Genomic DNA, 19,336 nt, shown 5'->3' on the forward strand with positions numbered 1-19,336 from the left:
AGTGATAAACATCCACGTCAGTTAGTTGACAGTACTGTGTTAAACAAACACTTTCATGCAAAGTGGTAATATACCAATTATTTCAACTCATTAAGTCTACCACTCATCATACGCAAGTTCCAAAGGTAGCTAACGCTAAAAACAAAAACACAGCAAGTTGCAAATGTACCTATTTACAAAATTCTTCAACCTTCATATTCTCTCACTGAACCACTAAACTTTGAGTAGCAATTAAATCAAAATCATGACAATACTAGAGAAACTGTACTACATAACAAAAATTAAATTATATATTCCAAACACCATAATATCTAGGAATTAATTATTTGTAAGGACTTAAGTGAACTTCTATATACCCTCTTTGTTATAAAATCAAGTTATATGTTAACTGTATTAAAGTCACCCTGATTTTGGAATGCAAGAATATGCTTGGTATATTTGTTGGATAAATGAAAAATTTACCAATTAAATTTTAAAAGTTATAAAATAAGGCATATTTTCTAAAATCAATGATTTATACACTAAAACATAGCAACAAGTGTAAGATACCTGCCTTTCAACAAAATTAAAATGCGATCAACTAGCACAATGTGTCATAAATGATAAAATTGCTTTATTTGCATTATACTTCAAAAAATCATGCTGACAAATCAGTAACAGTGAATTTTACTTAGCAGAAAATAAGCTGTTATAAACTGTTAATTTTGTTATATTTATTTTTGAAAGATTACACACACGGACAGGACTGAAAGATGAAAGATAAATACCCTTAGGCACACTTGCTGCAACTATCTCTTAATTATTCAGATCACTTTATGAGCAAAAAACTATTCCTCTAAAACTGCCCCAGAAAAATATCTTCATACTCTGATACATGAAAAGTGAATGCATATTTGTTCAAACATATACAACAAAATGGTAGGAATGAGGTGAAAATTCAATCTTTATGAAGATCAAAACACACTTTTCAAAAGAAGATTAAGTTGGCATATAAAGCAAAATACACATAAAGTGAAAAAAAGATTTAACCTTTATTTTACAAATTATTAACATAACAATACAGAAAATTTGAAATAGAAAGTGGGAACTGTGTGTTGTAACATGATTAATCTTTGCACCAGCAAAGGCAACCCTGATGTAGAGGTGGTACCAGAACCAAATGGACCTGCAGATCAAGTACGACCAGCATCATTACTTGAGAAAATCTACATGAAGATTACCCAGATAAAGAACTGGAATTTGAAGAGTGAAACGATGAAGAACCATGGAAGTTGAGAGCAGGATGGACCAGCTGTGACAAAGAGGATAAACGAGTAGCTGAAAACTGATGGCTATGCAAGACATCTAGCCTTGCAAAGGATAAAGCAAGACACGGTAATTTAAAACAGTAGATCACAAACTTGGCAAAGAAATAGAATCCCATGGAGACTAATAGATTTCAATCAAGAGAATGAGAAGACACAGAATGGGAGAAAATATTAACAAAAGACACACACATCTGAAAAAGGACTGTAATCCAAAATACACAAAGAATTCATAAAACTCGACAATAAGAAAACAAACAACCCAATTTTAAAAACTGGCAAAAGACCTGGACACCTCACCAAAACGATACCCAGATGGCAAATAAGCATATAAAAAGATGTTCAACATCTGACCGGTAAGGAACTGCAAATTAAAGTAACAATGGGATACCACTACACATCTATTAGAATGGCCAAAACCCAAAACGACATCACCAAATCTGGTGAGGATGCAGAGCGAGAGGCACTCTCAATCAGTGTTGGTAGGAATGCAAAATGGTAACAGTCACTTTGGAAGAGAGTTTGGCAGCTTCTTACAAAACCAGACATACTCTTACTATATGATACAGAAAATTATGCACCCTGGAATAAATACCAAAGGAGTTGACAATTTATGTCCACATAAAACCCCCCACACTGATGTTTACAGCAGCTTTATTCATAACTGCCAAAACTTAGAAGCAACCAAGATGTCCCTCAGTAGCTGAATAAATAAACTGTGGTACATCCAGACAGTGGAGTATCATTCAGCACTAAAAAGAAATAAGCTATCAAGCCATGAAAAGACACACAGGAACCTTAAGTACATAGTACGAAATGAAAGAAGACAATCTGAAAAGGCTACGTACCATATGATTCCAACCATATGACATTCTTGAAAAGGAAAAACTAAAGAAACTGTCAAAAAGATCAGTGGTTGCTAGGGATTAGGGTGGAACAGAAATGAACAGGCAGAGCACAGGATTTTTACGGCAGTGAAAATATTCTGTATGGTACTATAATAGTATTTCATTACACATTTGTCAAAATGCATAGAATAAACACCACCAAGAATGACCCTCTAGGGCTTCCCTGGTGGCACAGTGGTTGAGAGTCCGCCTGCCGATGCAGGGGACACGGGTTCGTGCCCTGGTCCGGGAAGATCCCACATCCCGCGGAGCGGCTGGGCCCGTGAGCCATGGCCGCTGAGCCTGCACGTCCGGAGCCTGTGCTCCACAATGGGAGAGGCCACAACAATGAGAGGCCCGTGTACCACGCAAAAAAAAAAAAAAAAAAGAAAGAATTACCCTCTAATGTAAACTATGGACTTTGGGTGATAATGGTATGTCAGTGTAGGTTCATTACTTTAACAAATGTGCCACTCTGGTATGGGATGCTTATAGTAGGGGAGGCTGTACATGTGTCAGGGGGCATATAGGAAATCTCTGTACCTTCTGCTCAATTTTGCTGTGAATCAAAAACTGCTCTAAAAATAAAGTCTATTAAAAAAAATTGGGGGGGCCCACCAATTTACTGATCTAAAAATCACTGATCAAAAGAAAGAGAATCTGGGTATTTTTCTTTTTAAAGCTACCCCAATGATTCTGATACAATAGCCAGGATTAGGAAACCACTGACTTAAAAGAGCCACACTAGCCATTTCTGTTCCTTCCCTTTGCAGAATTTCCTCAATATGAATATTTTTTATATAGTTATAATAATAATCATACTGATGTGGTTCTGAGTCCTGATATTTTTAAGCCATCCATTAACATTCAAAATTAAACTTTACTTTAGGAGAAAAGTTTCTAGCTATATCATTTCATTTCCAAAGCACTGTAATAATTCCAAGAAAAAGGGTATAGCAGAATGAAATGTAAGAAAAATACAATGTCATCTGAGATTTAAGCAATTTCCAACCTAACACCAAAAGCATGAGCTACAAAAGAAAAAAATGATAAACTGGACTCCATCAAAATTAAAAGTTTTTGTTCTGCAGGTACTGTTAAAACAATAAAAAGACAAACTAAAGACTGGGAGAAAATATTAAATGACTTGTACCCAGAATAAAAACAAACAAACAAACAAAAACCTCTCACAACTCAGTAAAGAAAGCAAACAACAGAATTTTAAAATGGGCAAAAGACTCGAACACATTCTACACATGAAAAGATGTTCACCAACATCAGCCATTAAGGAAATGCAAATTAAAACCGTGATGAGACACCACTACACACGCCCATTAGAATGGCTAAAATAAAATATACTGACAATACCAAGTGCTGACAAAGATTCTCAACAACTAGAACTCTCATACATTGCTGGTGGGAATGCAAAATGGTACAGCCCTACCAGAAAACAGTTTGGCAGTATGTTATGAACACTTACACGTGACCCAGCAATCCCACTCCTAGGAATTTATCCTAGAGAAATGAAAACTTATATTCACACAAAAAGCTGTACACAAATGTTCATAGTAACTCTATTCATAATCAGAAGAAACTGTATACAACCCAAATGTCTTGCAACAAGTAAACAGGTAAATGGATAAGCAAACTGATACATTTATATAGAAGAATATCACTCAGCAATAACAAGGAACAAACTATTGATATATACAACAGATTGGCTCAATTGCAAAATAATTATGTGAATGAAAGAAGTTAGTCTCAAAGGCTACAAACTGTATGATTCCACTTATAGGACATTCTTGAGAAAACAAAACTATAGTGACAGAAGAGATCAGTGATTGCCAGGTATTAGGGGTAGGAGAAGGATGTCACTATAAAGGGAAAACAAATTTTCTGGGGTGAAGGATGTTCTATATTGACTGTGATAGCAGTTACATAAATCTATAAATGGGCTAAAATTCACAGAACTGTACATGAAAATAAAAGGCTAATTTTATTGTATATTGACTTTTTAAAACTTGCAGTAATTATGATTCTCAAAATTGGGTCCTGTTTTATTATCATATTATAAATGTAAGCTATGATGCCACAATCTTTATTCATAAAAGCAACTTGAATGCCAAACAATGAAGAATTGTTAATTATTTTGAGTATACCAACGTTCCAAAGGCCTCTGCTATAGTTCAAATTGACATACCACATTCTCCATTTCTGTGAATAGAGCTTTCCCTGTCCTTTTTATTACACACTTAGCAAAGATTAAAGGAGATTACTAAATAAAAAAAAAACCCACTTTTATTTTTCAATGTTGTATCAATAACAACACCTGTTCACTGATAAATTAACATCCAAGGTGCAAGAAATACATCCTCAAATCAATCAAATTACTGGCAAAGGGAGGGGGAGAAGGATGGAAAAGGGGATGACAGGAAGGCCAGCAGGCATGAGCATGACTGGGAGCTACAAGGATTGACAAGGAGGCTGACCTTGGGGCAGCAGCTCCTGGCTGGATGGAGAGTTGAAGGATATTAATAATCTACACAGTATCCCCCCACCCTCTAACATACACACATTTATTTTTAATCATTAATTAAAATTTTTTCACCTAAATTTAAATGCCTGGGGCAAAGTCCCAGCAAGCCAATCCTAATATCTAGGTAACACAAAGAAATTTATCAGCTAAAACTAATTATAAAGATTTTAATTCTAAAGTTTACTGAAACCAGAACTGAGCCATATAATTAATGATGGTATGGACTACTGAAAAGGACTTCCTTCTTAGAAAGTCTTAAAACTCAGCACAATACTTAATTCCAACACAGATAAATCTCTGTAAATACAGATATTTGTATTTAGCATTATTTTGCACTGAAATATATATACCATGTATTAAAAACATAAAATGGTGCATAATGCTAAAAAAAGAACATTTAAAAGTATCACAGAGATACTACTGATATAATGTTAAGAGGTGCAACCTCTTAGAAATCTGTAGTATTGTAATGTTCACTCAGGAGCTAAAACAATCAAATTACTATTTGCAAATGGACTTGAGGACACGGGAGGGGGAAGGGTAAGCTGGGACGAAGTGCGAGAGTGGCATGGACATATACACACTACCAAATGTAAAATAGATAGCTAGTGGGAAGCAGCCGCATAGCACAGGGAGATCAGCTCGGTGCTTTGTGACCACCTAGAGGGGTGGGATAGAGAGGGTGGGAGGGAGACACAAGAGGGAGGAGATATGCGGATATACGAATATGTATAGCTGATTTCCCTTTGTTATAAAGCAGAAACTAACACACCATTGTAAAGCAATTATACTCCAATAAAGACGTTAAAAAAAATTAGTATTTGCAGACAGTTACCAAGGGCAGTTACTAATTAGAACTTTTGACTTTGACTTTGACCTATACAGTCTGCAGCTCCTCTTCCCTGTAATATGGCTGGGGTTGATTAGATCAATGGCACTCATGCAATGCTCCACTAAGATGTCTCAGTACCACTCCAGGGTGGGCACTGTTTCCCCTGATTAAATATGATTTATATTGGTTTTGTGTGATTTTAAAAGTGGGGTTTTCCACTATTTTAAAAATACAGGCACACCTCGAAGATGTCGTGGGTTTGGTTCCAAACCACTGCAATAACGTGAATATCACAATAAAGCAAGTCACATGAATTTTTCGGTTTCCTAGTGCATATAAAAGTTATGTTTACATTATACAGTAGTCTATTAAGTGTGCAACAGACTAAATAAATGTCTAAATAAATAATGTGCATATCTTAATTTAAAAATACTTCGTTGCTAAGAAATGCTAACCATCGCCTGAGCCTTCAGGGAGTCGTAATCTTTTGCTGGTGGAAGATCTCGCCTTGGTATTGACGGCTGCTGACTGATCAGGGTGGTGGTTTTGCTGAAGGCTGGCGGGGGCGGCCGTGGCAATTTCTTGAAATAAGATGACAATGAAGCTGCTGCATCAATCGACTCTTCCTTGTTTCAAGAATGATTTCTCTGTAGCATGCAATGCTTTTTCACAGCATTTTACCAACAGTAGAACTTCTTTCAAAAGTGGAGTCAGGGGCTTCCCTGGTGGCGCAGTGGTTGAGAGTCTGCCTGCCGATGCAGGGGACACGGGTTCGTGCCCCAGTCCGGGAAGATCCCACATGCCGCGGAGCGGCTGGGCCCCGTGAGCCATGGCCGCTGAGCCTGCACATCCGGAGCCTGTGCTCCGCAGTGGGAGAGGCCACAACAGTGAGAGGCCCGCGTACCGCAAAAAAAAAAAAAAAAAGTGGAGTCAGTCCTTTCAAACCCTGCTACTACTTTATCAACTAAGTTTACATAATAGTCTAAATCCTTTGTTATCACATTAACAACCTTCACAGCATCTTTACCAGGAGTACATTCCATCTTAAGAAACCACTTTTCAGGTTCCACTTCTAATTTTAGTTCTTCTGCAACTTCCACCACATCTGAAGTTACCTCTTCCACCCTTTGAGCCCCTCAAAGTCATCCGTGAGGGCTGGAATCAACTTCTTCCAAAGTCCTGTTAGTATTGATATTTTGACTTCTTTCCACAAATCATGAATGCTCTTAATGACATCTAGAATGGTGAATCCTTTGCAGGAGGTTTTCATTTGACTTTGCCCAGATCCATCAGAAAAATCACTATCCATGACAGCTATAGCCTTATGAAATGTATTTCTTAAATAAACAGACTTGAAAGTTGAAATTACTCCTTGGATCCATGGACTGTAGAATGGATGTTGTGTTAGCAGGCATGAAAACAACATTAATCGTCTATAGATCACCATCAGAGCTCTTGGGTGACCAGGTGCACTGTCAAAGAATAATACTTTGAAAGGAATCTTTCTTTTCTGAGCAGTAGGTCTCAACAGTGCGTTTAAAATATTCAGTAAACCATGTTGTAAACAGACATGCTGACATCCAAGCTGTGTTGTTCCATTTATAGAGCACCGGCAGAGTAGGTTTAGCATAGTTCTTAAGGGGCTTAGGGTTTTCAGAATGGTAAATGAGTGCTGGCTTCAACTTAAAGTCACCAGCTGCATTAACCCCTAACAAGAGTCAGCCTATCTTTTGAAACTTTGAAGATAGGCACTGACTTCTCCTCTCTAGCTATGGAAGTCCTAGATGACATGTTCTTCAAATAGAAAGCTGTTTTGTCTACACTGAAAATCTTCTGGATTACTTGATAGTCTGTACATCAGCACTTGCTGCTTCACCTTGCACTTGTATGTTACGGAGACAGCTCCCTTCTGTAAACCTCCAAACCCATCTCTGCTGGCCTTCAACTTTTCTTCTGCAGCTTCCTCACCTCTCGCAGCCTTCACAGAACTGAAGAGAGTTAGAGCCTTGCTCAGGATTAGGCTTTGGTTTAGAGGAATACTATTGTTCCTGGTGTGATCTTCGATCCAGACCACTCAAACATTCTCCGTATCAGCAATAAGGCTATTTCACTTTCTTATCATTCGTGTGTTCACTGGAGAAGCACTTTTAATTTCCTTCAAGAACTTTTCCTTTGCATCTACAACTTGGCTGTTTGGTACAAGAGGCCTAGCTTTTAGCCTATTTCAACTTTCAACATGCCTTCATCACTAAAGCTTAATCACTTCTAGCTTTTGATTTAAAGTGAGACGCGCCATTCTTTCTTTCACTTGAATACTTGAGGCCATTATTAGGGTTATTAATTTGCCTAATTTCAATATTGTTACGTCTCAGGGAATAGAGGCCCAAGGAGAGGGAAAGAGACAGGGGAGCAGCTGGTCAGTGGAGCAGTCAGAACACACACAACATTTATTAAGTAAGTTCGCCATATTATTTGGGCACAGTTTGTGCCTCCCACCCCAAAACTATAACAGCAACATCAAAGATCACGGATCACAGATCACCATGACAAATATAATAATAATGAAAAGTTTGAAATACTGCAAGAATTACCAAAATGTGACAGACACGTGAAGTGAGCAAATGCTGTTGAAAAAGTGGTGCCTGACCTACTTGCTCAACAGGGGGTTACCACAAACCTTCAATTTGTGGGAAAAAAAAAAAGATGAAGTTATCTGCTAAGTGCAGTAAAGCTAAACACAACAAGGTGTGCCTGTAACTGAGACAGCCACTGGATACTTGCTAAGTATCGTTCTTGGCTCTAAATTCTAAAACATACTGCTTGTCGCACCTGATGAAACCAGAGTATTTACATAAATATGCAACATTTACCATGATCAAAAATAGCATATAAGTTCTCACAACATTTGAATCTTTCAGAGCCCTGCGTATGTGATCTGGGGGCTTGTCACTTTACAAATTTTACCAGTTATATAAACCCTGTTTTTCCTAGAAATGCCATTAAAGAATAATTCCTGAAGATCTCAAAATATTTTTCACTTCATCACACCAAAGTGATGTGACATAAACCTATCAATAAAAGTGGCTTACTGTATAAGTAAATCTCAATGGAAGCCAAGCCATGGAGTGTAGACGGTATGTCTCCTAATCTGACACATCCTTTGAAAAAAGCTCCACAGCTCTTCCCGTTATGCCGAGAATTCTTGATTTAAAAGATTACATGGTGAACAGTGGCAGCACAGGAATACAGATGCTAAAAAGCCCATCTGCCTGATTCAATTCACAGACACACATTTAGTAGATGTGTGACCCTGAGCAACTTACTTAATTTCTTTATGTATCAGTTTTTATAAAAACAGAAATAGCACCTACTTCAAGGAGCTGCTGTGTGGATAAAATCAGTATACACAAAATACTTAGAACAGTGCCTAGCGCACAGTAAATGCTATATAAGCATTTGCTTCTATTATAATATTACTTGTATTACATATTCTTAAAATTATTCATATACGTATTTGAATCTTGCTACTCAGAGTGTGGTATGCACAGAGCAGAATCATGGTGAATATCATCATCATCATCATCACTGGTGAGCTGGACCCACTGAATCATAATCTGCATTTTAACAAGATACTCAGAAAATTCATAAGTGCCTTAAATTTTCTGAAACAAGCAACATAAATAAAACACGTATACCTATATATTCACATATTTTATACAGTATTTTCTAAACTCTCAATTTCCACTTGATTCTTGCTTTCCTTCCTCTAAAGAACAGAAATTTCTCCACCACTAGAAGGAATTCTTTTACTTCATACTTTGAGAAGTTCGTAATGGAGCCAACCTCCATTAAGTTTGGTGAATAGATGTTGCTATCTCGTAATACATATAACAACCTTAAGATTTTTGTATTTCAAAGCAAACTCCTACTAAAGATGAGGAGAGCTAACCTTAACTTTTGTAGATATTTTAAACTTTCTAAGAATTCACTAATGACAAGAGATTCCTGAATGGAATAAAATTCACTGCCCTCTTGATATTTTCTACACTGACAGTACTGTTTTCATTATTTTCACTAATTTTTAGAATAAAGGTGGCCACCTTGATCGAAGGAATCATACCAGTATCATTAACAAAACTAAAGATAGCCACTACAGGGAAAACGTTTTTCTTGACTGCTGTCAGAAGATTCTTCTATAAATAAGTTTACTAATGTATACATAGTTAGTGACATAAGTTTAAGAATTTCACAAAGTGTCCAAAACGAAGCTCTTAATTCAAAAGGATACATAAACATCTTTCCCTGAACTGACAATTCAAATATTTAATGATTACTTCCAAAAAGTGAAGCAGGGTGCTAGGCACCATGGAGAATACAAAATGCAGTCACTTTACAATCTCTATAAATACAGGAGGGTAGGAAACAGGAGCCTAATATTAGCATTCATATGGCCTCAATACAAAGTGAAATCCAATGAATAGTACTAAAGAAGTTGTGAGGTCCAAAGCAAGGGCACATGATGGCAATTAGAACAATGGATTTTCATAGTTTCACAAAGAAAATTTGCTACATGTTGAAGAAAATAAAAAAATCCAAATTTGGGATTTTAAAAAATACATTCTTAGTTCAAATATTCTTTTGAACTTCTTAAAAAAGTAACACAACTTGGAAAATCGGGATTTAAGGACAAAGTAGTATCATGAAAAATGGTAGCTTTTTACCTAATGGTTGGAAAGGAAAACAGAAATAAAAAAGCAGTATACCATAGAAGGACAATATGCTTATCATTTGTAAAGTACTTCATTCCCAATGGTTAAGACAATAAGATATACATTAAAAGCATCAAGTACATTATAGCATTAATACCATAGTTAAACTCTGAACAACAGGGACACTGAAATAATAAACAGTAAAATATATACAAAGCACGGCAATATGGCAACTAGTCTTTTTGTTCTCCTGAATACCATGGAGGAAAAAAACACAGTTCCACAAGATCACACAATCTGGTTCCCAGCAGACAGACAGACTCCAGCCTCAAGAAATCAGAGGTATACAGCCCCAAAACTACACTGTGCTTTTACATGGTGAAACACACTCTGCTTAAAGTGGTTAGATTCAGGAGTAATTAACTTGGGTAGGTAGAAGTATTACCCCACATACAGAAGACAAAACAGATCTCTGCAGTTCATGGATACAAACCATGATGGTTTCCATTTGACTGTTAGTATTATTCTTAGAGATTCATTTCAATAGACAATTACGGAGAGCAAATATGAAGAGCAGGAGACACAAAAAATGAATGAAACAGGTCTTAGCTTAATAAATATTAAAAGAACATCACTAGAAACTACAATAGAGAGCAGTACCTGCCCTCACAGGGCTTACTGTCTATTCCACAATTTAAGTGGGAATAGCTGGTATTTAACATGGGTGAACTTGCTAAGTAACACTCTAAACTTGGCTCTTCCCCAACATCATTTCTCTTTCAATCTTTTCAAAGTAGAAACTACTCAATTTCCTATGCCCCTCATATTCTATGATTGGTATCTTTCTGACTCTCTAACAGCCCATTTTCCTCACCTTATCCCTAATAATCTTTCTCTTTTGCGATTATCCTATTTATATTCAAGTCACTCTTCCAAATCATATTTCTTAAGGGTTTGTATACCTAGCTGAGAGCCTTCGTCTTCTTTCTGACTCCTGTCATCACCCTAAGCTGATCCAATATTCAATGTAATGGGTTCTTAGTTTCTTCCAACAACTTTAAATTAGGAAAAAGGACAAGACAAGATGGCAGGAGAATGAAAGATAAGTAGCAAAGAAGCACTGAAAATGGCACTCCTACTAAACCTTTTACTCCATCTTTTCTATTTCAATCTGTCTATTTTTAAAAATTAAAACCCAACAGCTCCTACCACCCACAGAATAAAAGCCTAATGCCCTACAATGTTAGTCCAACTAACTTTACCATTCTCGTTTCCTACAAATGCATGTGAAGTCCTTTATGTTCCATTTACACTTATACTGGTCCACCAGACAATGCTCAAACCTAGCTGCCTTTTTTACTCATGCCATTTTCCTTACTGAGACTATCTTTTGCCTTTGTTTACATGATGAATCTTTCATAATCCTTTAAGGCTCATCAAGTGACCTCCTCTTTCTACTTTGTCCTGAATTCTGCAGGCAAAGTAATTCCCCTTCAAATCTGATTCCCTCACTAAAATTGGGAGGTTTCTTGCTGAGAGGCATGGTGTCTTAATTATTTTTTGGTGGATAAAACACAGGAGAGACTCAGTATCTGTGGGCCTCTAAAGTGAATCTGTCTTTGCTAATGAAAATCTTAGTCCTTAGTGTTTCTATCAATGTCCTTCGTAATTAACTGCAATCACTGTATTTACGTTGTGTTGTACATAAATGCCATTTTAAAAGTCTCTACATTCATTCACATTTGCCTAGAAATAAAGGAAAAGCACTAAAAAAGCTAAAGCTAAATCTGTTTAAATAACTGGCCTACAAAATAGTCCAGCGCTTACCATAAAATTACCAACTTCATTCCCTCAGGCAATTAGTACTACTACATAAACATCTAAATATAACTATGAATAAACATAATACTTAAAACTCTGGTTCTTCCCATTCTCCCTCTAAAAATGGGGAGAAAAATTAACATACTGTAAACAAGTAGTTTACATAGAAACATCATTTTCAGCAAATGTGACCCTACATACAAAATACAAATGGTAGGATGTTATTCTACAAGGAGACTTTACAAAAAATTACTCAACAAGAAAGTCACTTAAAAATTGAAATTCCCCTTCAAGGCTTCATTTTTCCTACCTGGAAGGCAAAGTGCTGAGAACTGATCAGGATGACAAGGCACAGATTCAAGTATGTAAGTCCGTAATATAAGTTCCAGAAAGACAGGGATCTTTGATATAACACAAATGCTTATTAGCCTAGTGCCTGGCACGTAACAGGTCCTCAATAGGCAGTTTTCTGAATGAACGTAAAGCGAGGAGGATGAAGCTCCTCTTATTCTGCCTTCCTCACATTTAAAGTAAGCTGTTATTTGAAGAACAAGATGAAAAGAAAGACTTTGAAAACCACTGGAATAAATATTCTTTTTAGCAATAATAAACTACTAGAGTACTACTAGAGTTAAGAAGTCAACTAGAGTTGACTCTAGTACTACTAGAGTTAAGGAGTACTACTAGAATTAAGAAGTCAACATCTTTTTTGTCCAGCTATTTTTCTAAGAGGAGAACAAACTTTCAAAGTACAGGAATTAGCTTTTATAAGCTCACTTACGAGACTCCACATTATTTAGTTATTACTATAGACTAATAATTTGAAAGAAAAGGGGAAATTAAGCACCAGTCAAATCTAAGAAAACTGTTAATCATCACAAAATTGGGAAAATAAAGTTCTTGCCACATTAAAACCAAAGAAAGTTTCTCCCCTGACTTTAAGAAACAATTAAAAATGAAAAAACTTCTAAACACATATTATGGCACATGAAAGGACAATGGTAAACTGCAAAAACCATGATTTTCCTAAGTCTTAGTCATTATATAATTTTAAGCCCACTGAGGCTAACAAAACCAATCCCAATCTCCTTTTATACATTAATAAACTGAAGTCCAGAAAAATCTAGTAGTTTGTTCAAGATTGTTAGTGGTAGAATCAGGCCTAAAGCCTACCTTTCCCTACTTTCTATCCGGTACTTCTTCCACTGCATCTACTTCTAACTTCTTTATCATTAAACTCCTATTATTACTTCTATTGATATTATTATTTCTTCTTATTATGGAGTACTTAGCGGTGTGTAGAAAAAAAAGACAAGTCCTCCATTACTTTACTATGAGCTTAGAGAATTTCTATTAAGTTTGAATCCCAAATAGGAACTTCTAAAAGGAAATGACTCCAAAAAAACAAACAAAACACTTTAAATATCTGACAATTTGGTCAGTTATATCTCAATAAAGCTGGGGGGAAAAAAACATAAAAAAATATGGCTCCACCCTAACCTAACCCTGCCCTCAAGTAATAGAACTGATCAGCACTATTTTTGAAGATTTTTTTTTTTTAATGTGGACCATTTTTAAAGTCTTTATTGAATTTGTTACAATACTGCTTCTGTTTTATGTTTTTTTGGGTTTTGGCCACAAGGTATGTGAGAGCTTAGCTCCCCAACCAGGGATCGAACCCACAACCCTGCACTGGAAGACCAAGTCTTAAGCACCAGACTGCCAGCGAAGTCCCTGATTAGCACTATTTTTGAATTTAAAATTGTCTTTTCACACACACACACGCACGCGCGCGCGCACGCACACACTGTGAAAACCACAACGCTGCTAAATAAAGGTCAAAATTAAATTATTTTATAATTTAAGGTTAGAGCTGAGTCTTAAAGTACCACTAACCCTGGCCATTTTTCTGTCTCCACTGCAATCCTCAATCTACCTGAAATGTTTAAGTTCCTCAGGGTTCAACCTGGGGCCCTCTTCTTTTTTTTTTCCTGTGTGATTTCATCTACTTCCAGGGCTTTAAGTATCATCTATATGCTCACAATTCCCAAATTTACACTTCCAGTCCAAACTTCTCAAGAGAACTAGATTTACATATCTCATTTCATTGGCATCTTAAAATTAACCTGCCAAATGGAGTTTCTTTTTCTACCCCAAATCTATACCAAAAAATGGAAACTCCTAGTTGTTCAAAAGCCAAAATCCTAGAAGTCATCTTGGATTCTTCCCTCTTCCTCATTCCATACAATCAACCAAACCACAGTTAACAAGCTTTCTACATCCAAAATAAATCCTGAATCTGAAAACTTTTCTCTATCCCCAGTGTCACTAGACTGGTATAAATCGCCACTATCATTCATCTGAATTATCGGATTCTTCTATCCTATTGCCCCCACTTCAACTCTTGGGCCCTGTAGCTTATTCACCACATAGCGACCAGAGTAATATTTAAAAAATCTACATCAGATCATATCACTGTCTTGCTTAAAATCTTGAATGGCTACCTACAGTACATACAATAAGTATGACCCCCTTACAGCATGGCTTCAAGGCCTGGCATGATGCAGCTTCTGCTTTTCTCTCCAAACTCATCTTGTTCCATTCTTCCCCGCCAACTCTTAATTCCCTGTTCACGACATGCCCCCGCCCCTCCAAATTTCTCTAGTCCAGGTATTGGCAAAGGAAGTCCTTCTGTCTTTTAAAAATAAAGCTGTATCGAAATACAGCTGTGCCTGTTCATTGTGTGTAGTCTATTGCTGCTCTCGTGCTACAACAGAGGAGTTGAGGAGCTGCGACAGAGAACATATGGCTCAGAAATCTGGAAATATTGGCTATCTGGCACTTTATAGAAAAAATGTTCCATAACCATTCCCTTTTGCCTACAATGCTCTTCAACCCACTTTTCTCATGAGCACCTTCTCATCCTTCAAGTCCCAGTTTAAACACCACCACTTTCTCAAACAACCCTACCCCGGCCTAGGTAGTTGCTCTCATCATTTTTCCCTATCACTGTACCCTGTTTTCTTCATTACTTTTTATAACTAAACACTTGTTTATCTGTTCCATGAATGCAGGGATCAGATGCAACCCATTTACCAATATATTTCTTACACCCGAGCCACAGCCTAGCAAATAATAAATACTTTTGAATGTTAAATTCTGTGATGATAAATCTTATAGGGATACTTTTGAGGCTCTGACAAAATGACCTGTAATTTAAAAATCCTTAAAACTGGAAAGTAGCACAACTTTTCTTCTCCAACATAACCATACTTTTAAAGCTATTTTACTTAGAAGAAAATAATCCCTGTGAATTCTGAAATGTCTTCATATTTACTAAATAAGACAAGAATTTTCTTTTAATGACAAGGCACAAAGGCCACATCACACCCTAAGTTTTGCTTTGCGGTCTTGAGAAATTTACTGAATTCCTTTGGGTCTCAGTTTCTTGGGGAAACATTCTTCTAGAGATAGGAAGAATACACTACTAAGAAAGAGAAACAGCATCTAGCTTTTCTATGCCTGCTTCAATTCTGTAAACTTATTTCCAAAGCCCATTATCAGCTACTTTCATTGCAAAGAACTATCCTCCCATCAGCTGCCCTCTTGTAGTTTATACCACTCTGCTTTACCAAAAATGTTCCTCAAAATGTTCACTATTCTCATCTTGAAATCGGAGTACCAACGAACTCTGATGCCATGAAAAAATTGTATTTCCTCTGAATTCTTCAATGTGAAAAGATAGGTCCTGGCTGTCTATACCACAGCACTAAAAGGTTCACTTCAGTCGAAAATAACTTTGCTTTAAAAAATATATTATTATTACTTAGGCAGTTCAGCTAACTGCTAAAAGCATAGTAAACGAAAAAATGAGGAGTGGACCACATAGGAATGCTTTCAGAACCATAAAAAGGGATATATTCTGTGAGACTGAGACAGTTATTTTGATACCACAGAACCCTAAACCACTCTCTTACCTTCCAGTCAGAAGGTGCAATGTAGAGACAGGCAATATTGATTTCCATGCAAACTATATTTCTGCACATTAGATCAGAAACATCCCTAAGTCCCATCTAGTAAACAAATGGAGACTTCCGACATCAGGGGACAAACATTTTGGTCTACTGTATGATGGCCCTATCAGTTAACAGACTTCCTTTAACAGTGTCCCCTTCAGACAGTACCGTATTTGTATGACTTTTTAAAGTGTCTTATAAGAGTAAAAGTGAAATAAGATCAATGGAAAACACAAAAATGAAAGCATAGATACTAACAGAGGTTCAAAAACTTAATTCAATTTAAATAAAGAAATCAATCATTAGATATGCTGACAATGGTACATCCCCTAGTCAGAAATTGACTAGCTTAAGGTGATCAAATGAGTATTTGTGAAAGAAATAAAAATTAAAGAATATTTTCAGATGCTGTTGATATATCATTAACATCTGTAAGAGAAATAAAAGTTTAGCATATACACTTTGTAATTCTTTAGCATAATCAACTTGAATACATGTTCTCTGGAATATATTATAGGGAAATGCCTATATTTTGAAATGATAGTTAATCTTAGATATGGTACCACTTTAAGAGACTTAACAATATGCTGAAGCTCTTACAGTTACCATGGAGTTATCGTTCACATGACTTCGATTTCTACCTAACCATGTTTCAGAGTCCAAATATCAATCACATCAACACTGACCTCACACTCTGGCTTCCCCTCCACTCTTCACTTTTTGAAAGAGCCGATTCTCAACCAAACCAAATAACTACAAATGTTTTTTCTGCATCTGTGCCCAAGCTGCAAAGCACTGCTTAAAAAAAAAAAAAAAAACACACGATAGATCAGACATTCAGGACAACTCCTACTGAGCTATCTCTTTCCTCACTTGCCAGTTCCCTTAGTATATTCCCCACAGGAGCTACTCCAAGTCTCTTCATCTCATTTTCAGAACTTGCACTGCTTAATTATTAGATTCATGATAGTCTTAGAACTAAAGCATCTCAAACATATTACTGCCAACTCCTTCATTTTAATTATAAATAAACCAAGAACTAAAGTTTAAAAGACTATAGCTTTACAAAAACTGAACCGATTTTCCTAAAACCCCACATGCACCCTCAATTTCAGCATATATTTACTGCATCTTGATCAATTCATTATGCCTCAGGAGCAGATTTATAGAAAAATTAAGGACTCGGCCTGAAGCCGCACTACTTCAGTACTGTTCCAGCTAGGCCACTTACTAGCTACATGCATCTGGACAAATCACCAATTCTGTGCCCTCTGTTTCTTCACTTTTAAATAGAGATAATAGTAGTATCTGGCTCATTGGGTTGTGACCATTACATAAGTGAATACATCTAAAAGCACTAGAAGTGGACCTAGCACGTAGTAAATGCTAAATAAGAGTTAGCTGGGGATATTATTATCATACCCTATAGAACCTCTGGCAAATGAGAACATGCCCCTCTTCTACCTTCACTTCTCCACTGTTCAATTCCACACTCTCTCCATACCCAAAAATTCAGTTGCTCCAATCTTCTCCTCTTCAACCGCTTTAGGCAAAACTCCCCCACTCTACTTTTCTTCCTTCTTTTGATGTCAAGTTTCTTAAATCAGTCTTCATTTCCCACACCTATTTACCACAGTTTGCTTTTGAAGATGACATCCCTTGGCTCTGGGATTTTCATTTTCTGCACTCCAACACATATTCCTCAGTACATGCTACCAAGTGTCAGATCTTGATCTCCAGTTTTGAGTTCCTGCCCAAGCTCTGAACCTGTATATCTCCAAACACATCATATTTTTACTTGGACATCTTATTACAATCTCACACTCAAATTTTATCACATGTAAAATGATTTTTAAGGTGCTTTCTAACTATAAAAATTTCCAATATAACCTAAAACAGAATCTGTCATCTCCTCTACGCATTCCAAATAAGTTTTCCACTATAAGTTCACAATAATTCTATTGGTGGCACCATAATTCTCCCAGTAACCAAATTCTACCTGGTCTTCAGAATTTCTGACATCATCCACTCATTTCTAGCCTATCACCTTAACGTAGATTTTTCAAGGTCTTCTGTTTATAGCACACATCCCCCCCATTCTACATTTATATCATTCTCATCTTAATCTTCTTAAAATATTTTGTCACAATATCATCCACTTAAAAACCTCCAATAAACCTCCACTGTAAAGTCCAAATTCCTTAGCTTGGCATTGAAGTTCTCCAATCTGTGCCCAAACCAACTTTGCAACACTATACCCCACTAATCCCCATAAATTATTATACACCTCAGTCAAACTCTACTTATCATCCAAGTTTATTTCTGTATAATCATGTGACATCTGCCATCCTGGAACACCTTCCACACTGTTCACTTATATCCCAAATTTTTCATGGCTCAGTTCAATTTCATCCTTTCCCATGAAATCTTACAGCCCAAGGTAATCTCTCCCTCATTTGAATTCCTAAGCCATTTATTGCCCATACAACTCATTTGCCATTGAATTATATAATGCCTCACACTGTTACCTAAATGTGTGTATCATCTCTCCATCAGAATAAAAGCAAAAACAAACCTAGGAAGGGACAGCATCATATCTCTTTGCATCTCCTAGATTTTCTTAGAAAGCTGTACATGGCAGGCACTTAACAAAAAACTGTTGAATGCATGAAGAACATAATCACCTTGCTTCATGAGATACTAGCTACCTGCTCAGGTAATCCCATTTAAGAGAAAAGAATTACAGAAGGAAGAGTAGAAATAGAAAGTGACTATATTGTAACCATCGTAGCAATAATGATTCATGCAAGAATCATCAATGGATGCTAAAACCATCACATGAAAGTTTCTTGGGGAACAGGATATTTATACAGTCTCAAAATATATCTGAACAAATTACTTATGAATTACAAAGGGAAAAAAGGTACCTTCACAGTGGAGAAATCTGGCGGACACCAAGTGATCAAAGTTAACATCACCAATAATGGGATAAACTGACATCATGTGCCTCCTGATGTGATGCACTGAGGACACAACATCACTTATGTATTATTCCTGCCAAAAATGCATAACCTGAAACTAGTCATGAGGAAACAATCAGACAAACCAAAAACTGAGGGACAATCTACAAAACAACTGACCTATACTCTTCAAAAATGTCAATGTGCTGAAAGACAAAGAAAGGCTGAGGAATTGTGTGTGATCCTGGATTAGATCCTGGATCCGAAAACG

General features: G+C 36.6%; 1 protein-coding gene across 4 annotated transcripts in view; it reads right to left on the reverse strand.

The window, feature by feature from the left end:
* Positions 1-19,336, reverse strand: part of CUL3 (cullin 3) — a 99,800-nt gene that overhangs the window by 59,302 nt on the left and 21,162 nt on the right. The window contains exon 2 of one of the 4 annotated variants that reach the window (XM_079924517.1): positions 19,033-19,159. The exons of 2 other annotated variants lie outside the window; for them this stretch is intronic. In XM_079924517.1, coding sequence (XP_079780643.1) covers positions 19,033-19,080 — 48 coding nt within the window. In that variant the 5' untranslated portion in view covers positions 19,081-19,159. Of the gene's footprint in view, positions 1-16,791; positions 17,194-19,032; positions 19,160-19,336 lie in introns of those variants that run through there. One more of the 4 variants, XM_079924518.1, reaches the window with a different exon arrangement.

Source organism: Stenella coeruleoalba, assembly GCF_951394435.1.
Source record: "Stenella coeruleoalba genome assembly, chromosome: 6".
Lineage (NCBI taxonomy): Eukaryota > Metazoa > Chordata > Mammalia > Artiodactyla > Delphinidae > Stenella > Stenella coeruleoalba.